The sequence below is a fragment of the Micropterus dolomieu genome, linkage group LG17 (assembly GCF_021292245.1).
Source record: "Micropterus dolomieu isolate WLL.071019.BEF.003 ecotype Adirondacks linkage group LG17, ASM2129224v1, whole genome shotgun sequence".
NCBI classification, from domain to species: Eukaryota; Metazoa; Chordata; class Actinopteri; order Centrarchiformes; family Centrarchidae; genus Micropterus; species Micropterus dolomieu.
The window spans coordinates 33,033,506-33,056,240 of record NC_060166.1 but is presented as its reverse complement, the minus strand read 5'-3'; the positions used below and the strand labels follow the sequence as shown (position 1 = coordinate 33,056,240).

Here is a 22,735-nt window from a genome sequence, read left to right as displayed (position 1 = left end):
AAAGTTTAGTTTCTTAATTTGTGTGTAATGTCACAAAAAACTCTTTCATTAGACAGCATACCATTTTATTTTACACCATCCTTTTACAATTGTCATCAAATCTAATGCACATTAACCAGAAAAGGGATTTACACTGTAAATCATGGTGTAAATACAATATGACAAATCCATGAAACAGTCCATGGGGCAAACACTCCAAATAATCCATTGATGTGACCCAATGTTTGTTCTTATTGTCTGTTTTTGACCTTCGATCAAGTGCAGAAAATGTTTCTCATATATGAAATTAAAGGATTAAGGAACATGATGACCACTGAAATAAACATAAAGTAATATGCTGGAGCTGTTATGAAATATATTACCTTTAGAGTCGCAGTGGCCTTTTACTGTAAATCTTAATATGCAGTCAACTTTTTAATGTTCATGCAAGATCAACAATAGAAATACACTATGAATATCATAGCAATCCCCCTTTACAACTAGTTGCTCAAAACATGAGCTAATGATAACACCCAAATCCACAGTGCACTGATTTGCTTATGTCCACCCTATTTAGTGGGCATGGGACAGAGTGTGAAGCAGGGTCATTATCAGGCTGTACATATGGCAGTACATTGTTTCTGCACTGTTGTTCTCTCACACACAGGCCGCTACAGAGGGCCACATCATAAAGCAGAGAACTCATTTAATCACTTTTTTGTGGGAACAGGAAAGGACAGCAGTTGCCTGTTGACCTCTCTAATCTGAGCATCTAGAGTCTCTGTGGTTAATGTCAGTTCTGCTAGTTGAGTCTGTAGGCTTGCGATGGTGTCATTCAGCTCCTCTTCTTTGCGGCGAGAGTTAGAAGCCTGCCTGCTGTACTCCAGCACCATACATCCACCACCAACAAGGAAGACGATTGCCTCTCCCAGCAACTCTGCACCCAGCTCTGCAGCCGCCTCCTCATTCAGTGGCTTAATAACAGAACCCCGAAAGCCCATGATCCTCATCTTTGTTCTCATCTCAATCCAATGGTAAACTGTGAGGACAAAGAACATACAGTGCACAGTTCCTTGTCAGACTTTCAATATGATATTTGGGTGTAGAGCTGCAATGATTAATCAATTAGTTGTCAACTAATTAATTAATCACCAACTATTTTGATAGAAATAATTCAAAATTCTCTAATACCAGCTTCTTAAATGTGAATGTTTTCTGTTTTCTTTACTCCTCTATGACAGTAATCTGAATATCACGACAAAACAAACATTTAAGGGCGTCTTCCCAGGCTTTCAAAAAGACCCTTTTCTGATATTTTATAAACCAAACAATGTATCGATTAATCGAGAAAACAATCAACAATAAAAATAATCATTGGTTGCAGTACTATTTGGGTATTGCTTACAGGTGAACAGTTCGAAATACGAAGTGAGAATGTAGCTAGATGCACACATACAGTTTGTCTTGTAAATGCAATGTAATGTACAATTGCCACAGCAAGTTTGTGATGAGCTTAGTGCACACTTAACCTCTTAAGGCTAGTTTTTGATATCATTTTGCACTCTGGACCTGAGACCAAGACCTACACAAACACCACCAGCTGTGAAGTGCAATCTGTTTCTAAATACATGGAAATACTAATTCTTAATAATCAGTGTCCAGGTAGCATTTGGCTGCGATTGTTCATTTTCCCACGTTATTGTCAATTTTACCAAAGGTTTCTAAATCTGACAAAAGAGCTCTGTCAACCCAGAGTGACAGATTTCTTTGAAAGATCAATACCCAATATTTCTCTATTTAATTTTTAATAAAAAGGGATACTTTCATGCTGTCACCAAGAGTATGATTTTGGAAAGAGTTGCTTTCCTTTTAATGTGCTACTGTGTCTAGACTAGTGTAAATCTTTAGAATATGAATTAATGTTAGAGCTAAGCGGCTATTTCGAGCCATGACTTCTGATAAGCGCACAGTAATAACATTGAACATAATTAGCTTAACCTTCCACTTTGGCAGTGTTTACTGTGCATAAAACAGAGATAATGTGTCTTAACAACAGAGCAATTCGATGTTATATTCTGAACAAGACGTGGGGTGAAAGACTAACGTTAACTGTCCTGTTAAGATAGCAAAGTATTCACAGAACATGTTCAATGACAGACAAGACCCGCCCTCTTCGAGCTTGCCTGGCTGCTATTGGTCTACTAGACAAACCCATGGCTATAATTGGGTAAGCGGTCTGGACAAGTGCAATGTCATTGGTTGTTGCAGACCTCCTCGCTTTATCCCTGGTCCGGGTGTCTGACACTGAAATCTAGCGGTCATTGGCAGCCGTTATCTCGGTTACTCACGCTGTGCCGGCGGCAGACAGACGTAATTCTTAAAGAACTCGCTTCTCCGGGCTCCCGCTTTTATTCGGTTCGCTACAGGCTTGCTCATTTGCCTCACTCCGAGGTAGAGGAGCTTGGCGATAGGGAAGGCACCGACAACCATCTTGGCGGAAACGCTTCCCCGCTGTAGGGCGGAGCACTTTGAGATGACGTGATGACGTTAATGATTGACAAGCTCAGTCACGAATCCGCCCACGTGTATTGTAAAATGAGCAATATTAAGACATCCGGCATAAAAATACAACAATCTTCTTTTACACATAGTTTTATAATAGCACAATGACAGTTGACCAACTACTTCAGCAAAATGGCAAATTAAATATTTTAAAGAAATTTAAAATACCATAGTTGTATGCCATTGTTTAGAAAGTGTCCTTACTTCTACATACCTCTGGTGCTGTAGATCTAACTTTTAATGTTGTGTGGGAAACATTTATATTGGTGATACAAATATGAGAAGTGCTCTAGCAAAACTATTAGGATCACACTTATGTTACTCTCCCTTCATCTACATGTTGTTGTTTTTTTTTGTCTTATTTATTTAATGATGCAGCCTACAGTGGAAGAACGCATGGGAAATTGTGATAAATAGTCTACTGTCTCCATAATAAACTTAAGGAAGTGTCTTTCAGGATATTACATAGAATTTACTCAGCAAAATGTGTGTTAGAAAGATTCTAACTAAATGTGAATAATAGCTAAGTGTTTCTGTGGACTAGAAAACGGATATATTATTCTCCATCTACTTTTTCACTGTTTATATATGTAATGCTATATTTTAGTCAAGCGACATAATGTAGGCCACAGGTTTTCAAAGTCTGAGACTGTAGGAAAAATGTGCTCCTGCTACAGTTCACCTGGTCAGTTTTGCTCAAGTCCTGGATGCATAAGGGATCATGATTAATATAATATATATATGATATATATATATATATATTTAGGCTATTGTATATCCCCTTTTGATAATTAATATAATAACTAATAAAATATTTTTTTAGCCTGCCATGAAACTGTTTGGAGCCCCCCCTGGGGAGGCCTGCCTCCCAAATTCCATATTCATGAGAAAAATGGTCAGGAACCGAGCCAACTTTCATGCACTTTATTGATAATTCATACAACACAGAACCATTTTATCACATGTTAAAATAAAAAAGGTTAGACATTTAAGTTATGAAACTATGATACAACAATATGAGCAATCCTGGGCACTGTAAATGTAAAAAAAAATAGTTTATGACATTTTTCCAATTGTTAGTTTTGTCTGTGTATCTGCTTATAGCCTATGTTTAGTATAAAGAAAGTATCCCTATAAAAATATAAATAAATAACCCGCTCACGTGTGCAAATAACGAGGCCAATGCTCTATTAATTGACTAACTATTTTAATAAAGTGAATTTACGTGAGCCCAGGTGGATACTGACATTTCATTGGATGAGGTCTATTGTTTTTACAATCAGTGATGTAGTGATACTGTACCTAAACAACAGCCTTTTATCAGCCACTGAATAAAAACGTGTAGAACCAAAATATACGATAGACTATATCTTAACATCCACCACAACCTGCATATTTCTACTTTATGTCTATAGTTTTATGTGCCTGTAGTAATTTAGGCTATGCAACGTGCTGGCTAGGCCTACCTGTTCAAAGAAACGTCTATAAAAGTATCAGCTCAAACGCGATGATGCCTCACCTGGCCAGCTGTTGTAGAAACACCTGGTTCGGGTTACAGCAGCGGAGAGCGCCAGAGGGGCTGGACTCTGAGCCAAAATAACTCAGTAAGCAGCTATGACTAAATGCCTAGAGCAGCCGCCACAAGAGAGAAACTCAGATTGAGCAAACCGACTTCAGGAGGACAATACACTTTGAACACGGCTCAGCTTTCCTGTCGAATTCGGGACATAAGAACAAAAAGGCTCTCGTTTTTGAGGTAAGGAAGTTTTTAAGTCGTCCGGTAGCGCATGCACACGTCTGCGTGGGAAATACTGTGCGTGGTGAAGATAAATTGTTTGATTATAAGATCTCGTCAGTGTTGGGCGAGTTTCGTATTCTTGGCGTTGCCGTCTGTAGGCTATTTTCCAATTAAGTACAGCCGTGAACTTTTTCTTTTGAATGGTTCTTTCCATGGTTTTCTTGTTCATTGTGAGGGGTCTTGAATGCGAGGAGGAGCTTGTTCTCAAACTAATGAAAATCAGATGTAAGCATCCCAGCCTGGCACGCCTCACAGTCTGCTGCTTAACAATGCTAGACTAATGTGCAGCCTGTAGCCTGTACACCACCCTTAACAAGTAACTTTAAACTTACATTCATACTATAGGCTACAGCCAGAGTAACTATCTACAGAATGCTATGGGGCTTTTTGTGACTTCATTAAGAGTGATATTAGTCTATCTGATTTAATTATATTTTTATCATAGTTTATGTGATATCATTGTTGGATCTTCACCATATTGTGTAGCAGATTAATGAAATGGGGATTTTAAAAGCTGCTGAGATAAACAAAAAATCCATCATAACATTTGGAGTTCCTTATGCACTGTTTCTTGTGACTTCAAGTTCACATGTGCCCTGCTGAACTTATTAGCAGGGCTGATCATTAAACAACTGTGATCTGCAAGCGAACCAAACATTCCTGTCAGAGCAGAATTTAAGTGGCGTGTATCCAGCTTGTGTGCTCTGCAGTGGGTCTCTGTCAAAACCAGCTGGGCTGCTTTGTGTGTTGCACTTGCTGTAACCTGTTGGTTAACAAACAGCTGTCACCATATGGTAATTTGTCTTCCAAAAGTTATCAAACATACGCATTTGTTCTCTTTGCACCTCAGCATGAGCATGCGACACTGCAGGAATTAAATAGGTCATGTAACTTGCCAGACATGTCTGTTATGTTGTGAAGCACTGAGAGATTCCAGAGTCACATGCTTTGGAGAACAGCAATGCTCTAGAAGTGAAGCACATAGATGGCTAGAAACCATAATGCCAAAGGAGAACCTGCAGCATCATGAACCAAAAGAACAATGAAGGCAAGTCGTATTGTATAGGGATTAGTTGTTATTATCCCAGAAATATCTATTGGTCCATATATACTGTAGTTTAGTATCCTTAGTGTTTGCAGTTATCCTCAGCTTGAGATGATCAATAGAAATGCATTGTTTAAGGTCTTTGGCATTGACAATTGCTCTCATGAATAGAGTGTGCTATGTGTGCACATGTATGCTCATTTGTGTATTTATAGGTAAAAAGCCTAAGTATTTCAATGACTAACTAGGTGGGAGGAATGGGTGTAAGCATTTTAAAAAGAAGGATTTTGGGTGGAGTTTTTGAGAAGCTTACAGTTGGTGAAGTTGCAAAGTAGAAGATATGATTAATCTATGAACCATTCATGGTTAAGGCAAGGCAAGACAAGTTTATTTGTATGGCACATTTCAACAAGTAGGCAATTCAAAGCACATTTAAATACAATGAGATTAAATGTAGTTAAGCTGTGCTGTGTAATATAAATCAAATAAGATTAATTAAAGGCTTCATTTGATTTAATAAAAGGAATAAGCAAAAAAAAAAGTCTTCCTCCTTGATTTAAAACAACAGAGTTTCAGCAGACCTGCTGTTCTGGTAGCTTGTTCAAAATTATATGGTGCATAAAAACTGAACACTGCTTCCCCAGACCTGTCACAGACGACCTGAGAGGTCTGGATGGTTCATAATGTAGTAGATTATCAGAAATGTATGTTGGCCCTAAACCTTCCAGTGCTTTATAAATCAACAGCAGTATTTAAAAATCTGTTATTTGACAGAGTGTAAAGACCTCATCAACATGGAATTTATAATTCATCAGTAGTCAATTTTAACTCAACGGCTCATGTAGCTAGGAAAAAAACATCAATACAGCTTATTACTTAATGGAAGTTGTGTCATAGTTTTGTAATATGTAATACCAGGGATGATATACTTTGGATAAGCTTTTTTGGTTGATAAAAAACATAAATTCCCCAGATGATCTCCTTCCGAGAGCACTGTTACACACGTTTTACACAATCATTAGACAATACCTCCCACCTCTATTGCATGATTAGCCTTGGCCTTAATCTCCTGTCCGAATCCAGAAATGCCAACACATCATTTCAAATGATTTCCTTCACAAGAGACTGGGGTGAGCCAATGTAAACAGTACATTGGATGTTATTTTTTTCAACTCATGCCATGAAAATACCTTCAAGGGACGTCAGACTAATGATGTTATGGATATTTCAAATCAAGCTATGTGAGAACAATTAAGAAAGCTCGTGGAAATATAATTTTAATAACAGGGTTACACTTTTCACTGGAACATAAGAAAGTGGATCATCGCAGCTCTGTAAAGAGATCGGTAGGAGGTCTATTCATTGTGGGGCATAATACAGTTTGTAAGAAACAGAAAGTTGCCAGACTAGGACTCACTGTTAAAAAAAATGAAAGGCAAGTCACAAAGGGAAGCAATTTGTTGTGTCAGAGGATTTGAGTTCTAGCCAAGTTTCTTCCCAAGAGTGAAGAGAGACAAAGCCAGAAAGATCGGGAGGAAGGATATGAAGGAGGAACCAACAATAGTGAAACAGGAGGAGACAGAACTTAATGGATGACTGAATGGAAATAAGGAGTTCAGCAGAAACTAGAGAATTGGTTAGATGCATAATCTGGAAAGAAGGAAGGACTGCTTGTAGTGTTGGTCAGCCACACCCTGGTATTCTGCAAAGCTAATGCTTATTGTCTTTAATCTTTAAATCTCTCTTCTGCTTATCACAAGATCTCTGTGCTTTTTTGAGTGTCTCTTAAACAAGTTTCCAATTTTTTTTTACATCTAGTGTGCAGAGGTAGCCACTAGTTTTGTTAAGTATTCCTTCATGGAAGTCTAATTGTTGTTTGTTAAAATGATAGAACCAGCTGACAATGTAATCAAAGCGCTGGAAAGAAAGTGAATATGAGGTTTTCCAAGAAACGTCTCTTGAGAAAGCAACCAAAGTGCAGCAGCAAGCCTAGAATAGAGGACAGCACCGCAGTAGTGGCCACAAGCTGTCAGTCAACTTTAAATTCTCAGATGATTAATGTTTCTGTGTCTCTGTACTTAAAAACAAATACCCCTCTGTACTGGGTGTGTACTTTCAGATGTAACCGTTGCCTTAATTGATACTCTATGTAATAACTGCATGTATGTATGTGTTCCTGAAAAACATTAATTCACATTATGCTCTCTATTATTGTTTATTTTACCTTAGTTTATATGCATAGTAATACAAACATGCTGATAAGAAAAGCAAAAGAAGATGAGATGCACTTTGCCAACACAAGCCGTCAAGATAAAAAACAAGAACAGGGAGATTATTTAAAAAACAATTCCCTCAAAACCACAAAATAACAACAAATAAAGTGCAAAGACACAAACTCCAGAATCTAAATGACAACAGGACACAACATTTTTACAAGATATACACTACCTTTATATAAAGTCATTCCCTTGGTTCAGTCTATTTACATGTGAAACAATCTTATACATTGACAATAAAATGGCCACTGACTTACAGCACATTTGTTTATGTTAAGTCACATTAACACAGTTCAATAATTAACTCAGGGGAATAAAGCTTGAGTGAACAAATCCAAAAATTATATATATATATATATAGTGTGTATATATTTCTTTTTTCTTCGTGTGCTGACAGTGTAGCAGTAACACAAACAGTGACTAACACAGTAAAAGTTGTTATAGAATAGTGAAGAGAAAACAGAGAAAGTGCCCTAAGCCATGCAGAGAAGTTTAACAGGAAGGGGTGGAGTGAGTGAATTTCTGGGTGGGAAGGGGAGAATTCTGTGAATGAGTGATCTACCTGACCTTTGCAAGTCAGTGAGAGTGTAATCTCTTTTTGTGTGAGCTGCTCTTGACAGAGATAAGCGTCCCAGACTGTGACGATGAATGCCTCACTGGGAGGAGTGGTGAGGAATGTGAGTCTGTGTCCCTGCTACAGTACAACACAGAACACTGTGTGACAACCCGTTATTATCTGGCTGTGCTGCACACTTTAATTTGATGACCTTATATAACACGTGTTTTCCTCTCGCCCTGGTGTCAGGGGCTCATCCAGTAACTGAGAAGATGTGTACTATCAAATGTTGGTTGAGGTTGGTCTAGTTTTAAAGATGCATGATTTAGTATGTCTGTATGAAAAAAAAATATAGACTGTATAAAAGAAATGGAGCCACCATGACCATTGGTTTGTGGACTACTGTTTTGAAGCCTTGAGTTTCGCATTTTGACCGTCACCATTCTGTTTTTTTCAACCAAAAGTGACCATATACATACACAAGAGGGCAGAGGTTGGGAGGGATACACATTAGGTGTGTTCAAAATGACTTTTCGCCGACTTAATTATCTAACATGAGCTGCAGGTGACTACAGGGGCGGGGTATAAAAACACTGGTGTCAAGTTGGAGCTTACTGTGAGCTTAGAACAATGACTGATCAGGCAAAAGGTGGTTCCAACTTTGTGCAGTTGGAGAAAATCAACTGTGGCCACCGGACTCAGCAACTGCTGCTGCCTTGGACATGGTGACATTTTGCAACGCCGGCAAAAGTCAGACACAGTTTCTAACCAGCGTGCCTTATGTTAAGTCCAGCATGCATCCCGTTAAGTCAGCACTGCGCAGCGCCGCATGAAGTCAAAGGCACCTATTGCTACGCCTGACAGGTCACCATAGTAGGAACTTGTCAATCACAAGGAAGCCACACCCCAAAGCATACCATGCTTTATCATATATTTTACCATAAACCATAATTTACAAAATAAACATCATTCTATAGAAGACTTGAAACTAGCGACTGAGACCATAAAGTGATTAGGAAAGTGTTCACAAAGGTAATAAATTAAGTGAGAGGTAGGGTCATTTTCATATAGACTTCTATACAATCAGACCTATTTTTGCAACCAGTGGAGTCTCCCCCTTTTGGCAATTAGAAAGAATTCAGTTTTAAGTAACTTCCGCATTGGCTTCACTTTTCAGACCTGAGGATTCCTGCTTGGTAAAAACACACACATCAGGCCTAACTAGAAAACTTTGGGTATCACTAACTGAACAACACATAGACAGAGCATTTTAAGGGATAGTCGGCACAAAAAGACTATAAATTACAATAATTTGAAGTAGGAAATGTACCATAATAGCTCACAGAAATGTTGAGTGGTCACACAGCGGGCCCAGGTGTTGAAACATCAGGGACAATGGATTCCTTGTTTTCCTCATGCTGAGAGAATGACCTCACTTTCTGTCTGTCTGTGTGACTATGCTTGCATGGCTTTATAGTTAAACTAGGGCAGGATTGTAAATGGGGGACAGGTATATTAGAATGGCTCCACACACTTGGATAAACATTTGATCTAACATTTTTAAAATTTTTTAGCACCATCATGCACATATTTACTGTCTAATGGAAATAACATATTAGGTTTAGACTAGGGCTAAACAAATATTCAAAATATTATCAATATATAGCCAAGTATAGCATTATAGCCAAGTGCAACAGCCAAATTGCTGCAATTGCAAGTTAAAATGTGTCATAACATACCATTATACTGGTAAATCATATTCTCCAGACATAAGGGGAAATGCTTTGTTTGGTACAGACCCCAGAAAAAAATTACATCATCATCATTGTTATATTCTTTCAGTGAAAATGAAATTCAGAAATTACCATTCCCACCAAAACTGTGACTCATTTCTGTCATGGCATTTATCTTATCCAGTACTCGAAGGCCAAATTGGGACTTATTGTGGCCTTTAAGAATGTCATGAACTAAAGGTTGTCCACAATATTAAGTCTTTGCAATGCTAAAAAGATAAAGAGCACTAAGATTTTGTATTTTGAGTTTATGAAGAAGATACCACAAAGTAGCTAGCTTTTCATTTTAATTCTAGTATGTCTCTTTCATGGAATAATCACACTGGAAAATGAATCAAGATATTTAAGTTTCTTTTAATCTTACTTTTACAAAAAAAATTGTCATCCTTACAACCTGTCTGCCCAAAGTCTTAACAAAGTCTTCATTTTCTCAATATTTGATAGCTGTTGTTGCATATAGAGTATGTTGATGACCAACAATGTTAAATTATAAAGAATTCTTGTCCATTCAGATATTTTAACTGATTATTAGGCATGCAGTGATTCTTTGGCACATTGTTTGAATAGCTCCCTCTCCGTCTAAACTAATTGACCTGTTGGCATACACAGCTGTCTGGAATATTAGTATAATCTGCCATCCACTTGACTAGCTGTGTATTGCACCTGTTTGTCTTTCTAAAACTGGCTTTCAAACAGGCCGGTCATATGTGATGTTAAGCTGGAACATCTGGTACCACAGACAGTGTGGTGGAGTCAGCAAGTAGGACAGACACTGTTCCTAAAAGGGGCCTCAAAATGCAGTGATGTCACTGAGTGGTGTGATCCTGACACATAAATCACTTCAAGCAAGCCTGCAAGGGTTGTTTTGCATTGGTAAAATAATAAGGAAACTTTGGCTTGTTCAGACATGAAGGGCTTTCAGGTTATGTGATAACAGAAAGTTGGCTGTCTGTCAGAAGGGGTGAGAGAGCTGGGAGCTTGTAGCAAGAGAAAACTGGTAGGGTTTAACACTACTTAGCATTTCAAATAAAAAAGGCTTGGAGTCAGATGGGATGAGAGAAACAGAGAGCAGAGCATGTTCATACAAATCTTTGTTCTATGGCATCTTATTATAGGCAGGAACATGTTGAGTCCCATTAAATGTCTAAAGTTATGTATGCTCATGAGATTGTGAAAAGATTGTCAGCTTTCACAATCAGTATTACTGCTCACAAACTATGTGATACTTTCCTCCTAACAGTGGTGTGTTTCCTTTTTTAGGAGCCGATCGCTATTACCTCACAGCCATGAGTTCTCAGACAAGCTTTGGCAGCAGCATGCTGTGTGAGTTTTCACAAATCCTTGATTTGTCTTTTTGGCTTAGTGTTTGTGCACGTGGGAGTACTATCCTATGCTAATTGTCTGTGGTGCTTATGTGGTCTATATTCAGTCCAGTCTATGAATGATGACCTGAATGCATCACTGGCTACAGCCGATGAGTTATCCAAAGAGTTCAACTCCCTGCTGAGCGAGGCCTCCTCCCCCACCAACAACACAAAGTCTGGATTTCAGGTACACACATACCTCCAGTGCTGGTTTTCTCCTTTTAGGTGTTAGTTTGCAACAGTTATATTATGTGTAGTGTTTTATATATTAAATGTGTGTACATGTGAGACTGTCCCTCTTTCCTGAGGTGAAGTGTCGCACCCTGTCACGCACGCATGTCACTAGCATTTGGGTTTTCCATTAGAGACTTTATTTCATAATTTCTAAAGACCCATTGGTACAGCAGTCGTTGAATGCCAATGAAATTAGGGTTGTTTAATCCTTGTTAAAATGAAACAATATGAAAGTTTTCCACTATCGATTATAAAAATATAGTAATTTCATATACATATCCATACATTTCCCTCCAGACTATTTCTACAATCTCCAGTGAGAAGCCCCAGTCCACCACCTCCATCACTACAAGGGAGTTAAGTAGCAGCAGTAATGGCAGCACCAGCTTTCAGCCTTTCTCCTCAGCCCCAACAACTGTCCGTCCCATGGACTCTGGCTTCTCCAGCAACAAAAACAGACCATCCTCCCCTGTCTTCTCCACCAGCCCACTCTTATCCCCCAAGATCCAGACAAGGGCACACTCTCCACTTCCTCGAGCTGGATCCGACAGCTACTCGTATGGCCAACAGAGCCCCACACAGTCGCCTCACAACCAAAGGCATAATTCCTCGTCTCTTTATGACAGGAGCCCACACGCCTCAGTCAGTTACAAGGATAGAAGCCCCTCTCCGAGCCCCACTTTGGACCAGTCATCTCGGTCTGCCTCGCTCCATTCCTCCTCCAACCTGCTGAACCCTTATGAGAGCAGCCAGATGGGCCGCAGGTCGCCTCGGCCAGACAGAAGCCCCTCTCCTTTGTTATTCAATCTTCCAATGACCAACACACTTCCTCGAAATTTTGGCATTTTGAGGCAACCTGGTAAGTCCCTATAATTCTCCAGCTGTAAAACAGAACTTTTAATTATCATGGGAATAAATCAACTTTATTCCTATTTTCGCTTTGAGTTAACATCACATGCAATATGGGAATCTACCTTCGAGATTGGCATATTTTATATTAAAGAAACAGTACCTCAACATATAATGGATGGCTTTATACTGCAATAATTAAAATATGAACAGCATTGTTGTGTTTCATGAAGAAGAGACACTTACTAGTCTAGACTGTTTCAGTTAGAGATGTCATTTGAGTGCCATTTCAGCAGGAAGCTGGTCCTACTCAGTCAATTTGATGAAATTGCACCATTTGAAACAGAAATTCAGAACTGTCCCTCAGTGTAATACCACTGGACAACTACTAATATTCCACATTGATCTTTTCCAATATGGTCATGCGTCAGGTTTTTGTATTGCTAAACATGCGATTGAGATGTGGTGTAGTTCATAAATAATTATACTGTTAATGTTATATCATGTTAATAAAACCCAGTTTGTTTACATTAGAGGTGGAAGCTCTGGAAGCTGACTTTTGCTGAAGCAAAAATGGGCTTCATAGATATAAAATATAGTAATCTTACCAGTTTGTCATAAAAGATAGAAAGATAATCTCACTTTTTAAACATTTAAATGAAAAAAAGCTATGAAAATATACTGCAGCCTATCACTGATATTGACAACAGTACTCTATAAAGATTCTATAAAGTCTTGGAGATACACTGGCCTGTAAAGTACTGTTTTTTTAAACTTCCTTTTGTAAATGTGTCCCTCTTTCTGGCACTTGTGTTTCGTTGCTCTCTCATACTCTTTATCTCTCCCAGATCAGAATATGCCAGGACAAAAAAGTATTGGCAAGTGGAATGAGACAGATCTGGACGTGTCTTACGAGAAGAAACCTCACCAACCCTATGACAGTTAGTTGATTTCTTCAACTTTCTGTTCTGTTTCTTGTATTTTGTGTTATGCAGTTGTGTATTTAGTCCAGGACAAACAATTTACATATAAGACAGAAGAAGCACTGGTGCTGGTGCACTGTATGTGGTCTCTCTAAATTAACACTTTCCTGTTACAGAGACAGAGTGGCTCCGGCCATCTGTGCCAAATAGCAATTGGAGAGAATCCAACCTCGATGGACCGCCTCAAGCCCCAAACCTCAAAAAGGTTGGTGTTAGTAGAGAGACTATAGGAGAGTACTATATGAGAGGTTGTGGTAGCCATTCCCTCGAGTTCCTGAGAAGCCTCAGATATCCACCAAACCAGAGTTATTGCAAGTCACATGGTATTGTTTTCACAGATCAGAACAAGGTGAAGTAGCCAACAGACTGTGGGCAGGGATAGAAGTATTTGTAGATCACTCATAATAATAATAATAATAGATTTTATTTATAATGCACTTTACATTTCAGGGAAATCTCAAAGTGCTACAGCAACAAGGGGTTAAAAACAGTTCCAGAAAATAACAATCGCAATAAAACACCGTAACAAAAGATTTAAAACCATGACTGTTAAAAGGCCTTTTGAAATAGAAAAGTCTTTAGGCCCTTCTTAAAAACCTCCAGAGTTTGTGGGGCCCTTAGGGGCTCTGGGAGGGCATTCCAGAGCCGTAGGGCGACTGCCTGGAAGGCCCTGTCTCCCATGGTGGAGAGTTTAGTCCTTGGTTGGTGCAGGCAGTGGGTAGAGGTGGAGGAGCGGAGGTTTCTTAAGATGGTGAGTGGGGTGAGGAGTTCACTGAGGTAGGCAGGGGCAGTTCCATGTATGCACTGGTGGGTAAGGAGACAGATTTTATATTGAATTCTGTATTGAATTGGCAGCCAGTGGAGGGATTTCAGGACTGGAGTGATATGGTCATATTTGCGCCTCCTCGTCAGGACCCGGGCAGCGCAGTTCTGAATATGCTGGAGCTTTTGCAGTCTCCTGCCAGGGATCCCGACGAGGAGGGCATTACAGTAGTCCAACCTGGAGGAGATAAAGGCATGGATCAACTTCTCAGCATCTAGTTGTGAGAGGGAGGGGCAGAGTTTGGCGATGTTTTTGAGGTGGAGGAAGGAGACCTTACAGAGGTGACGGATGTGAGTGTCGAATGTGAGATTTGAGTCAAGTCTGACTCCAAGGTTTGTAACAGAGGTAGACAGGGGAATGTGATGACCAAAAATGGATATACTGCTGAGGGAGGAGGACTGGGTTTGATGTGGGGTACCGATCAGGATGGCTTCGGTTTTGCTGCTATTTAGTTGAAGAAAGTTGTCAGCCATCCATGCCCTTATCTCCTCCTGGCAAACCTGAAGTGCAGATGGCAGAGCTGAGGGGAGTGTGGAGTCCATTTTTATGTATAGTTGTGTATCATCTGTATAGTTGTGTATCATCATCATAGCATTTATATTTTCAGATGGTTTGTCCTCTCTCGGGCAGAAACATCAAACCTGCTGAAAGTGGTGCAATTCACAGCTGACACGATGTTACTGACTTGTTAAGTTAAGTTCTGCCTCGGGAAATAGTTGCGTATCTCCACATCTTGCAGGCACAAAGCAACATTATCATCCTATTGTAGTCCTGTTGGTTCATTTTCCTTTTGGCTCAATTCATTATTATTATTCTATTTTACCATTTAATGCTGAGCAGGTAACCTACAGTGGGTTTATCAGAGCATTTTGCAGCCAACTCATAGTTTTCACGTTACGTCACATTCTAAGGAAGACGCTTCCTTGGAGGGCAAAAAAGTTGTTATTTTCCGCTGCCTGCCAACCAGGAAGAAAGTGATACATTGTTATTTTGTTACTTTTTGCGTTGCCAAAATTCTGGATGGTTGTGCTTTCGGATTTACTAATCGAGGAGACAAGCCTGGGCTGTGTTAGGTGAGGGATTCCCCAGAAGGTACAAGTAAACATTACCGCAGTCGAGCAGTGGCAGGGACCTGGCGGTAACATTATACGGATCGGATATGCCCAACACTTGCAGTTTGTGTTCATATCTGTTTTTCCTTAAGTTTAAAGGTGATACAAATGAAATTTCACTGCTTTTGCGTCGTCTCTACGGGGGAGTCACAGTGTTGGTCTGATGTTTTGCCCTCGAGGTCATCGCGTCATCGGTCATTTGACTGAACACTACGAATAGCTGACAAGTGGTTGACTAATTGTGAATGAACCATACAATAAATTTGGTAGGGTTAGGGTAAAGAGGCTAAAGAGTGCAGAGTTAGGTGATTTGGATTACATAATCAATGGATTGTGATTAGCAAGAATTCATCTAATTTTTCTTTCTTTTCTAGGATCCTCGCTCTCCTTCTCTCCAGTTTTCCTATAGTTCTCTTCCACGTAACACACGTATATCAGTACCTCCAGATGGTTCATCCCAAGCCCACTCCCTTTACCCCCCTCAGCCCATCATCTCCCGTATTTCTATCCCCCCAATTTCTGCTCAGTCCCGTCAGCACAAGCCCATCCCTCTCTCCGTTATCATGCGTCTCCAAAACCCCCACTGGGGTCAAATGTCAACCTGCCACCCCAGAGTCCTGGGTGGAGAAGGTGACATGGCACCTTACCAACCAGCTGTACCGAGGGAATTCTTCCACCAACCTATACCCCAGCCACAGCAAAACCCACCTGAGCTGAGACAGCCAATCATATACAGTGACGGTACATCACATTCAACATCTGCATATACACACACTGATACTCTTTATGTTCACAGGATCTTTGTTCAACTAACTTTGCACGACAAAAATTTGGTTTGTTATCCATCTTTGCAGTGCTGAACCCAGGGGATATAGATGCAGAATTAGAGCGGCTGGACTTTGTGCCTGTGATTCCCGAGAATCCCAGCATGCCAGAGGGCAATAGTAAGGTCACTCAGGGCGTTCCCCCAGCTCCCCGGCCCCTCAGCCCAACCAGGCTGCAGCCAGTGGTGGCTCCTGAGGCCCAGATCCAGGAGATTCCTAACCTGGAGGAGCTGCTCCGCATTCGTGCAGAAATCCCCAGGGCCCTGAAGAAGCGGGGCTCTGTAGAGCAGTCAAAGCCCCTGAAGAAGGCCGACCAATACCAGCCGAACCAGTACAAAAATCTCATTGACAAGCTTTTTCACAGGAAGAACCACCGGCAGAGGGGGGAGCAAGGTAGCGATAGTAACAGCTCCTCAGACGGAGAGGAAAGTGCTACACCTCGTGCCCCTTTACCAGCACCTCGGACATCTACAATGATTCCCTATGACTTCAGAGTAAGAAATGTGCTTAGAGCAACACATGTACTAATATCTGTACAATCAGAAATGTGTCAATTTGTAAAAAACAAAAAACAAAAACAATGGCCTCTAAATTAATTGGAAATATGATAATGCCAGTTAGTTAATGCAATAAATTGCTGTGTAATATCATTATGGTATCTTATTACATTAAAATGTGCTGTACCACACCACATATGAAACAGTAAATCAGATGATTTCATAATGGGATGAAATAATGATGGGATTTATACATTAAATATGGCTATGGCTAATGTTACATTTTGTCTCAAACAATTGTGCTGGTTGAAATTCTTTGCAGTCAAGTTTTTTACTTTACACAAGCTTGCATCCTCTTTGTCCCTTCAGAGCTACCATTCCATTCTGCGGCGGTCCAATCGGGAGTACAAAGGTTCTGCGAAGCGAGCTCGACTCAGCCCACTTGTCCTGCTACTGGATGGCGCGTTGGTCGGAGAACTGGAGACAGTGCAGAGGGCCTTGCAGGAGGTGTGTGTGCCTATACTAGGGCTGGGCAATAAAATAATAATGATAATTATCAATATAATTTTCCTCAATAACAATATAATAAATGTTCAATATATCGTCAATAAATATTTATTTGAATCACAACCAAATTAGCACTTAATTGTGTTATTAAAAATATTTATTTTGTTGAGAAAAAGAGGCCTGAAAGATTAACTAATCATATTTGTTGAAAACAAATAGTTTTGAATCCATCTCATAATTAACCATCTGGTTGCTTCAATTTTCACTCAGGAGCAAAAATCTGCCTTTAAACTTGAAAGAAATAATGATTTGACATATATCGTGATAATTATTGATATTGAATGAAATGTTTTTTTTGTGATAACATTTTTTGCCATATCGCCCAGCCCTAACTATACCTTATTGTATATACTGTCACTGCCACTACTACTACTACTCTAGTGCAGCTACAACTACTACTACTCTAGTGTTATTTCAACTCCAAGTAGTAGTAATCATATACAATACAAAACCCATTGCATCAAATATCTACAATTTATAGTTTTTAATAAATATGGACAACAAGAGTAAAAATCAATTCAAAGAAAATAGCATGATGCACACGTGAAGACTACCAACCATAGTTATGTAAAACATATTCTATTCAGATTAAAGATGAAATAAAATTAATGCAATAATGCACTTTGCATTTGTTATTTTGGTTACATTGTTTCCCAAGTTTACCACTGCTACTAAAACTATCTTCCAAAAAGATTTTATATTCTTTTTAGCTTACATCAGCAGCTTCCAGAAATACACTTTATAGGGTAAAAACTCATTCAAACCAGTCTAAACTGGTCTAAACCACAAAGCGTAGCGCCAAAGTTGGTGCTCCAGTTCTGAATGTAGATTTTAAGAAGCACTGAAAAATATGTTACAGTATATTTAACTTTCATTCTCTCAGGGAACATTTGCTGAGTCCGCATTTCCTTATTCAACACATCCCTGCATCTTCCTCACACAGAAATACAATTTCCTGGAAGTGTCTCATGCAGTAAAATAACTTCCATTTCAGCCGCTGAGCGTTGAGTGCTGGCACAAGTTGATTCTGACAGTGGTTTTGGGATGAGGCTAGTAGATAAAGCCAGTTATAATAGACATAGACAGAAAAACCTCTTCCTTTAACATCTCACTGTCTTGATATGTGAACAGTGTGACTTATTCTGTTTAAAATGTTTTCCATAGATGAACGACCCTAGCCAACCCAATGATGAAGGCATCACTGCCCTTCACAATGCCATCTGCGGGGGCCATTACAATGTAGTGGATTTCCTGGTTCGCTCTGGAGCCAATGTCAGCGCACCAGACAGCCACAGCTGGTGCATATTTCCTTATTCTTTTCCACCTACATATATCATCAACATATCTCATTATCTTTGGCCTCCTCTAACGGTTTTGTTTAACTATTAGTCTTAATGTGATATTTTCATTTAATAATAAAATTAAAGGATAAAAATTCTTAATCACCCTTTAAGTACCCTTAAATGTATTTAATTAGTTCTTTGGCCCACAGGACTCCGCTGCATTGTGCAGCTTCTTGTAACGACCGTCCTCTGTGTGAGTTTTTGGTGAGGAATGGAGCTGCTGTAATGGCCATAACAGAGAGCGACGGTGCTACTGCCTCCCAAAAGTGCGATCCTTACGCTGTTGGGTTTGAAGAGTGTGAGAACTTCTTGAAGGGTGAGGCGATTACACCTACACATGAACACACACCCCATGACACTTCAGTATTAAATGCTGAAAACCAGTTTTAATAGAATGAATCATAAAATGACGCCCGTTGATAGTTCATACACCTACTGAGGCTCTGATCTGACTTACTGCTTTATGCTTAGTCTCCCATCAGTCATTCTCACTCATGTACCTAATATCACTAATGCCAAAACAAACCATCATAAAACTTAAATTTTCATGTATGAATTTCATCCATAGTAACTTATAGGGAACATATAGGGTTTGGTATCTTTCTCATGGACAACAGGGCACATTGTGATGGCAAGCTTTAAACAATATGCGAGTTTTGTGCTAATATTTGGAATCCTTAAGTATGAACATTTCACACCAAATCTGCTGGTACAGAAAGTGTTAGAAATGCTTTATTATATATATTGTGCTAACTTTGTAATAACAGGTGTGGAGGAGGCCATGGGTGTGGAAAACAGTGGGGTGTTGTACGCTCTGTGGAGCTACCCAGCTCAAGCTGCTGATGAGCTGAGCTTCAAAGAGGGAGACATGGTCACCATCCTGCAGAAACCTGAAGGGTCAGATTGGTGGTGGGCATCACTCTGTGGCAAGGAGGGCTTTGTTCCAAACAACTACTTTGGGGTAAGATGCCAATTTCTAAATAAACAAATTAGCTTCCCCTCCTGAATTTTCACGCAGGAAAAAACAAACATGAATGTTAATGTTTTTTGTTGTTTGTTTTTTGCAGCTTTTCCCGAAGGTTCGACCAAAATCTCTGTGTTAAATGGTTTCTTAATGATCAACCCTGGTCAAACTGGTGCAGAGGAAAGTCTCAAAAACTGTGCTTTACAGCTTCACAGTGTTGTGTGAAAGGACTGTGTCTGTGGGATTATGAAAAGGCTGTATTGCTGCAGGACATGAGAAATGTTTTTGATCCGTCAGTCAAGGAGAGTTGAAGGAGAAGTCTCAGTAGTCATTTTGGCAAGTATACTGACAAGTATAAATCTTTTTACAAGACATAATTTGTACTGGCGCTGCTGTAGGATATTTTTCTAGTACAGCTACAGTTCTGCACTGTGCTAAATCTTTCTGTCAAGCTATGCCTGTCCGACCAAAGGTTACTAAAGAGCCATATTCCCTGTTGTGTTGCTCAGCTTTGTTCCAATCAGAAGTTGACATTTCTGACTCATTGGCTGGTTAGTAATCAGAACTCAAACAGTGGCTGTTTGAGCAGTTCTCTCATCTGCGAGGTCAATGTAGCTGTATGCTATCAACAAACATGACCCATGATTGCTCAGTTTAGAAAAGAGCTGCTTCAACCTATTCATTACTCAAACAGAGTTCTCTGCTGCTGGATCAAAGAAGCATCGAAAACCCTTAAGTGAAAAAGAGTGGTCAGACGTTGACATGAAACTTGGATTATTTTTATAATATTTCTTAAATGTACTCTATGTACATATCACTGTTTTTGCAAATAGTTTATCTGATGTTAGTGTCATTTCTTCCTTTTTCTCTATATGCATACTGGAACTATATACTTTATATTTTCTGACAACTGCTGATGGTTTTACTTGCCAAATATTTTTGAAGAGTGGTGTTTTAATGGTTTCCTACCAAATAGGGCTGTAGACTTTAGACTCTACTGTAGTCCACACACACAATGTAGATCTTTCATGCTCCCTATATAAATGAATCTCATTTTGAAGAGAATGTGTGTTTTCTATGACAGTGAAACTATACATTTTGTGGATGTGTGTGTTTTCACAGTGGTAGAATGAATGAGTGTTTGGTGGCATTTGTATTGTGTGTTTCTATGCTGTCCATTTTGAGTGTATTGCTTTTGTTGCTAGGGACTGCTGTGCACGTAAGCTGTAAACCCTCCCAAGGGACACACAGTGACAAAATGTTTAAATAATAAATAAATACATGAGTCACATGTTTTTGTTTTCCATTGAATGTGTTTGTCACAGCAATTTGTTTGTGGTATAAAATAAGACTGAAATGTCCTTTAATGACCAGCAGGTGACACTGTATAATCAAGTATAAATTCAGCACTAGTATAAGATTTAACATTTGTCAACAGTATCAGTATATAAACTAATATATAGTTAAACACCATTTATTAAGACGCTGTTCTGCAGTATCGGCCCTGTGTTGTGTGTTATATAAACCCTTTTAAGTATTTTGTTTTTTTGAAGTTATATTTATACTTATGTTCTTTCTCCCTCTCCTCTTTTTACACACCATAGAGCACCAAAGCGACTGCTGTGATTCTTGAATGAGTTAGCTGCACTATTATGCATAGGGGTAATTACAGAAAAAACTACACACATGATTAATATTTTTTAATTAAGTCTGACTCAAGCTTTTGATCTGTAGACTATCTCTACCCCATTGGTATTAAGAAAACTCCCAATGCTACTATGCTTCATCACAATCCCCGAGGAAGATTAGTGTCAATGTTGTTTGAAGCTGACTGGTGTTTCCCTTTTACTGTTCTTTTTTATTTTTATGTGGATTATAGATAGATAGATGATGACGATGACATACACACATTCACAGGTTACTCACAAACACTGTGGTGTGTATTTGTGGTGCGCTAATGTAGTAGATACCAGATTTTCTGGTGAATAATTCAGATGATTTAAGTGAAGTCAACTGTCCACTAGCCTGTGGCAGCGTACATAATGTTCTGCTGAAATAGATCTCCTCTTGGCCTCGACTAGAGGGCTATGGCGAAGAAAAGGAGCATACACTGCAAAATGCCCTCTTAAGTCTCATCTTCATTCATATTATATTATATTTCTTGATCCAAGTCAATAACTCAGCCAAGGAGGTGGGGTAGCGTGACTTATATCACTGTAGTTTAATTCAAAGAGAGGATGAATAAGACAAGTCACTTCCTCACAGTGAATATAATTATTTGCATAGAACATTTCTATCACCACAAGTTTTCATGTTTTTTATAAGGTAACTTTTTGGTTTAGATGATAAAAAAGATGAGTAGTCGTAGTCATTTAAATCAGTGCTTCCCTACGTGGGGGCTCAAGAGAAACCTAAGGGGGGGGGGGTCCCAAGATGGTTAAATGGATAAAAGAAAGACAAATAGTGCTAACTTTTTATACAACAGAATGTAATCTTTGTTTTTTGTTGTGAAAACTGGAAAGCTTGGCCTCTTCAGACCTCTAAAAACTATTAAAATAAGAAATAGAAATGCATGAAGGGACCTCGGCTTGCTTTACATCGTATGTGGGGGTTTCTGAGTCTCAGACAACCTCCTGCCTACAACCACAATACACATTTTGGGTCCATATGGCCACAAACATTCAGTCACACTAACGTTACCTCTTTCTCCCTGTTCAGCTTTGACAGTGCTGGACTGGAGAAAGAATTGTATCTGCAGTGATTCTGTTCAAGCAGAACTCATTTGACGCCTCATTGAAACCCCATTATAACCAAGATAGAGCAAAATGAACTCTTATTGATATGTTCTGCAGCCAGCTGGTTCAGGGTAGCGGAGGACTTGCCCAGTCTGCGGCATAGTTGCACATTTTTGTTTTTATCTTATTGTCATTCTCCTCACTGTGTTCAATTCTGCCTCACAGCCCCCACCACCCCCACCTACACACATATACACTGTGATTTCAGAAATGGACATTATTAGAGCCAGCCTCTTTGGCCCATCATGGTCTGACAACCCCACATGACAGGCCAGCCCTTAACTGCTTTGGTCAAAAAAAACAAAATAGCATTAAGAGCAGATGGGCTTTACAGGCATGAAGTAAAGAACAGGGATGGGGAGACTCTATAG

The 22,735-nt window shown here is 39.4% G+C and overlaps 2 protein-coding genes across 2 annotated transcripts; one reads left to right on the top strand and one right to left on the bottom strand.

Annotated features, from left to right (window-relative positions):
* Positions 1-48: 48 nt before the first annotated feature.
* opa3 (outer mitochondrial membrane lipid metabolism regulator OPA3) lies at positions 49-2,507 on the bottom strand. Its single transcript, XM_046074074.1, has 2 exons — positions 2,328-2,507; positions 49-1,018 (listed from the first exon to the last, which is right to left on the bottom strand). The coding sequence occupies exons 1-2, from the start codon at positions 2,467-2,469 to the stop codon at positions 690-692; spliced, it is 471 nt and encodes a 156-aa protein (XP_045930030.1). The 5' UTR covers positions 2,470-2,507; the 3' UTR covers positions 49-689.
* A 1,564-nt stretch (positions 2,508-4,071) lies between these two features.
* ppp1r13l (protein phosphatase 1, regulatory subunit 13 like) lies at positions 4,072-20,860 on the top strand. The gene is made up of 13 exons (XM_046074717.1): positions 4,072-4,297; positions 11,270-11,332; positions 11,439-11,560; positions 11,905-12,466; positions 13,305-13,397; positions 13,556-13,644; positions 15,749-16,115; positions 16,229-16,692; positions 17,065-17,202; positions 18,427-18,560; positions 18,755-18,921; positions 19,373-19,566; positions 19,673-20,860. Exons 2-13 carry the CDS (start codon positions 11,296-11,298, stop codon positions 19,706-19,708), a joined length of 2,403 nt encoding a protein of 800 aa, XP_045930673.1. The 5' UTR covers positions 4,072-4,297; positions 11,270-11,295; the 3' UTR covers positions 19,709-20,860.
* Positions 20,861-22,735: the final 1,875 nt, after the last annotated feature.

What these genes read in the sequence shown, in the direction of transcription:
- opa3 (XM_046074074.1), bottom strand. Translation starts at nt 2,469, where the DNA reads ATGGTTGTCGGTGCCTTCCCTATCGCCAAGCTCCTCTACCTCGGAGTG. An exon ending in CTGTCTGCCGCCGGCACAGC is followed by an intron (nt 1,019 to 2,327) that starts GTGAGTAACCGA and finishes TTGTCCTCACAG; the next exon opens with TTTACCATTGGATTGAGATG.
- ppp1r13l (XM_046074717.1), top strand. Translation starts at nt 11,296, where the DNA reads ATGAGTTCTCAGACAAGCTTTGGCAGCAGCATGCTGT. An exon ending in GCCAATCATATACAGTGACG is followed by an intron (nt 16,116 to 16,228) that starts GTACATCACATT and finishes CCATCTTTGCAG; the next exon opens with TGCTGAACCCAGGGGATATA. An exon ending in TTCCAAACAACTACTTTGGG is followed by an intron (nt 19,567 to 19,672) that starts GTAAGATGCCAA and finishes TGTTTTTTGCAG; the next exon opens with CTTTTCCCGAAGGTTCGACC.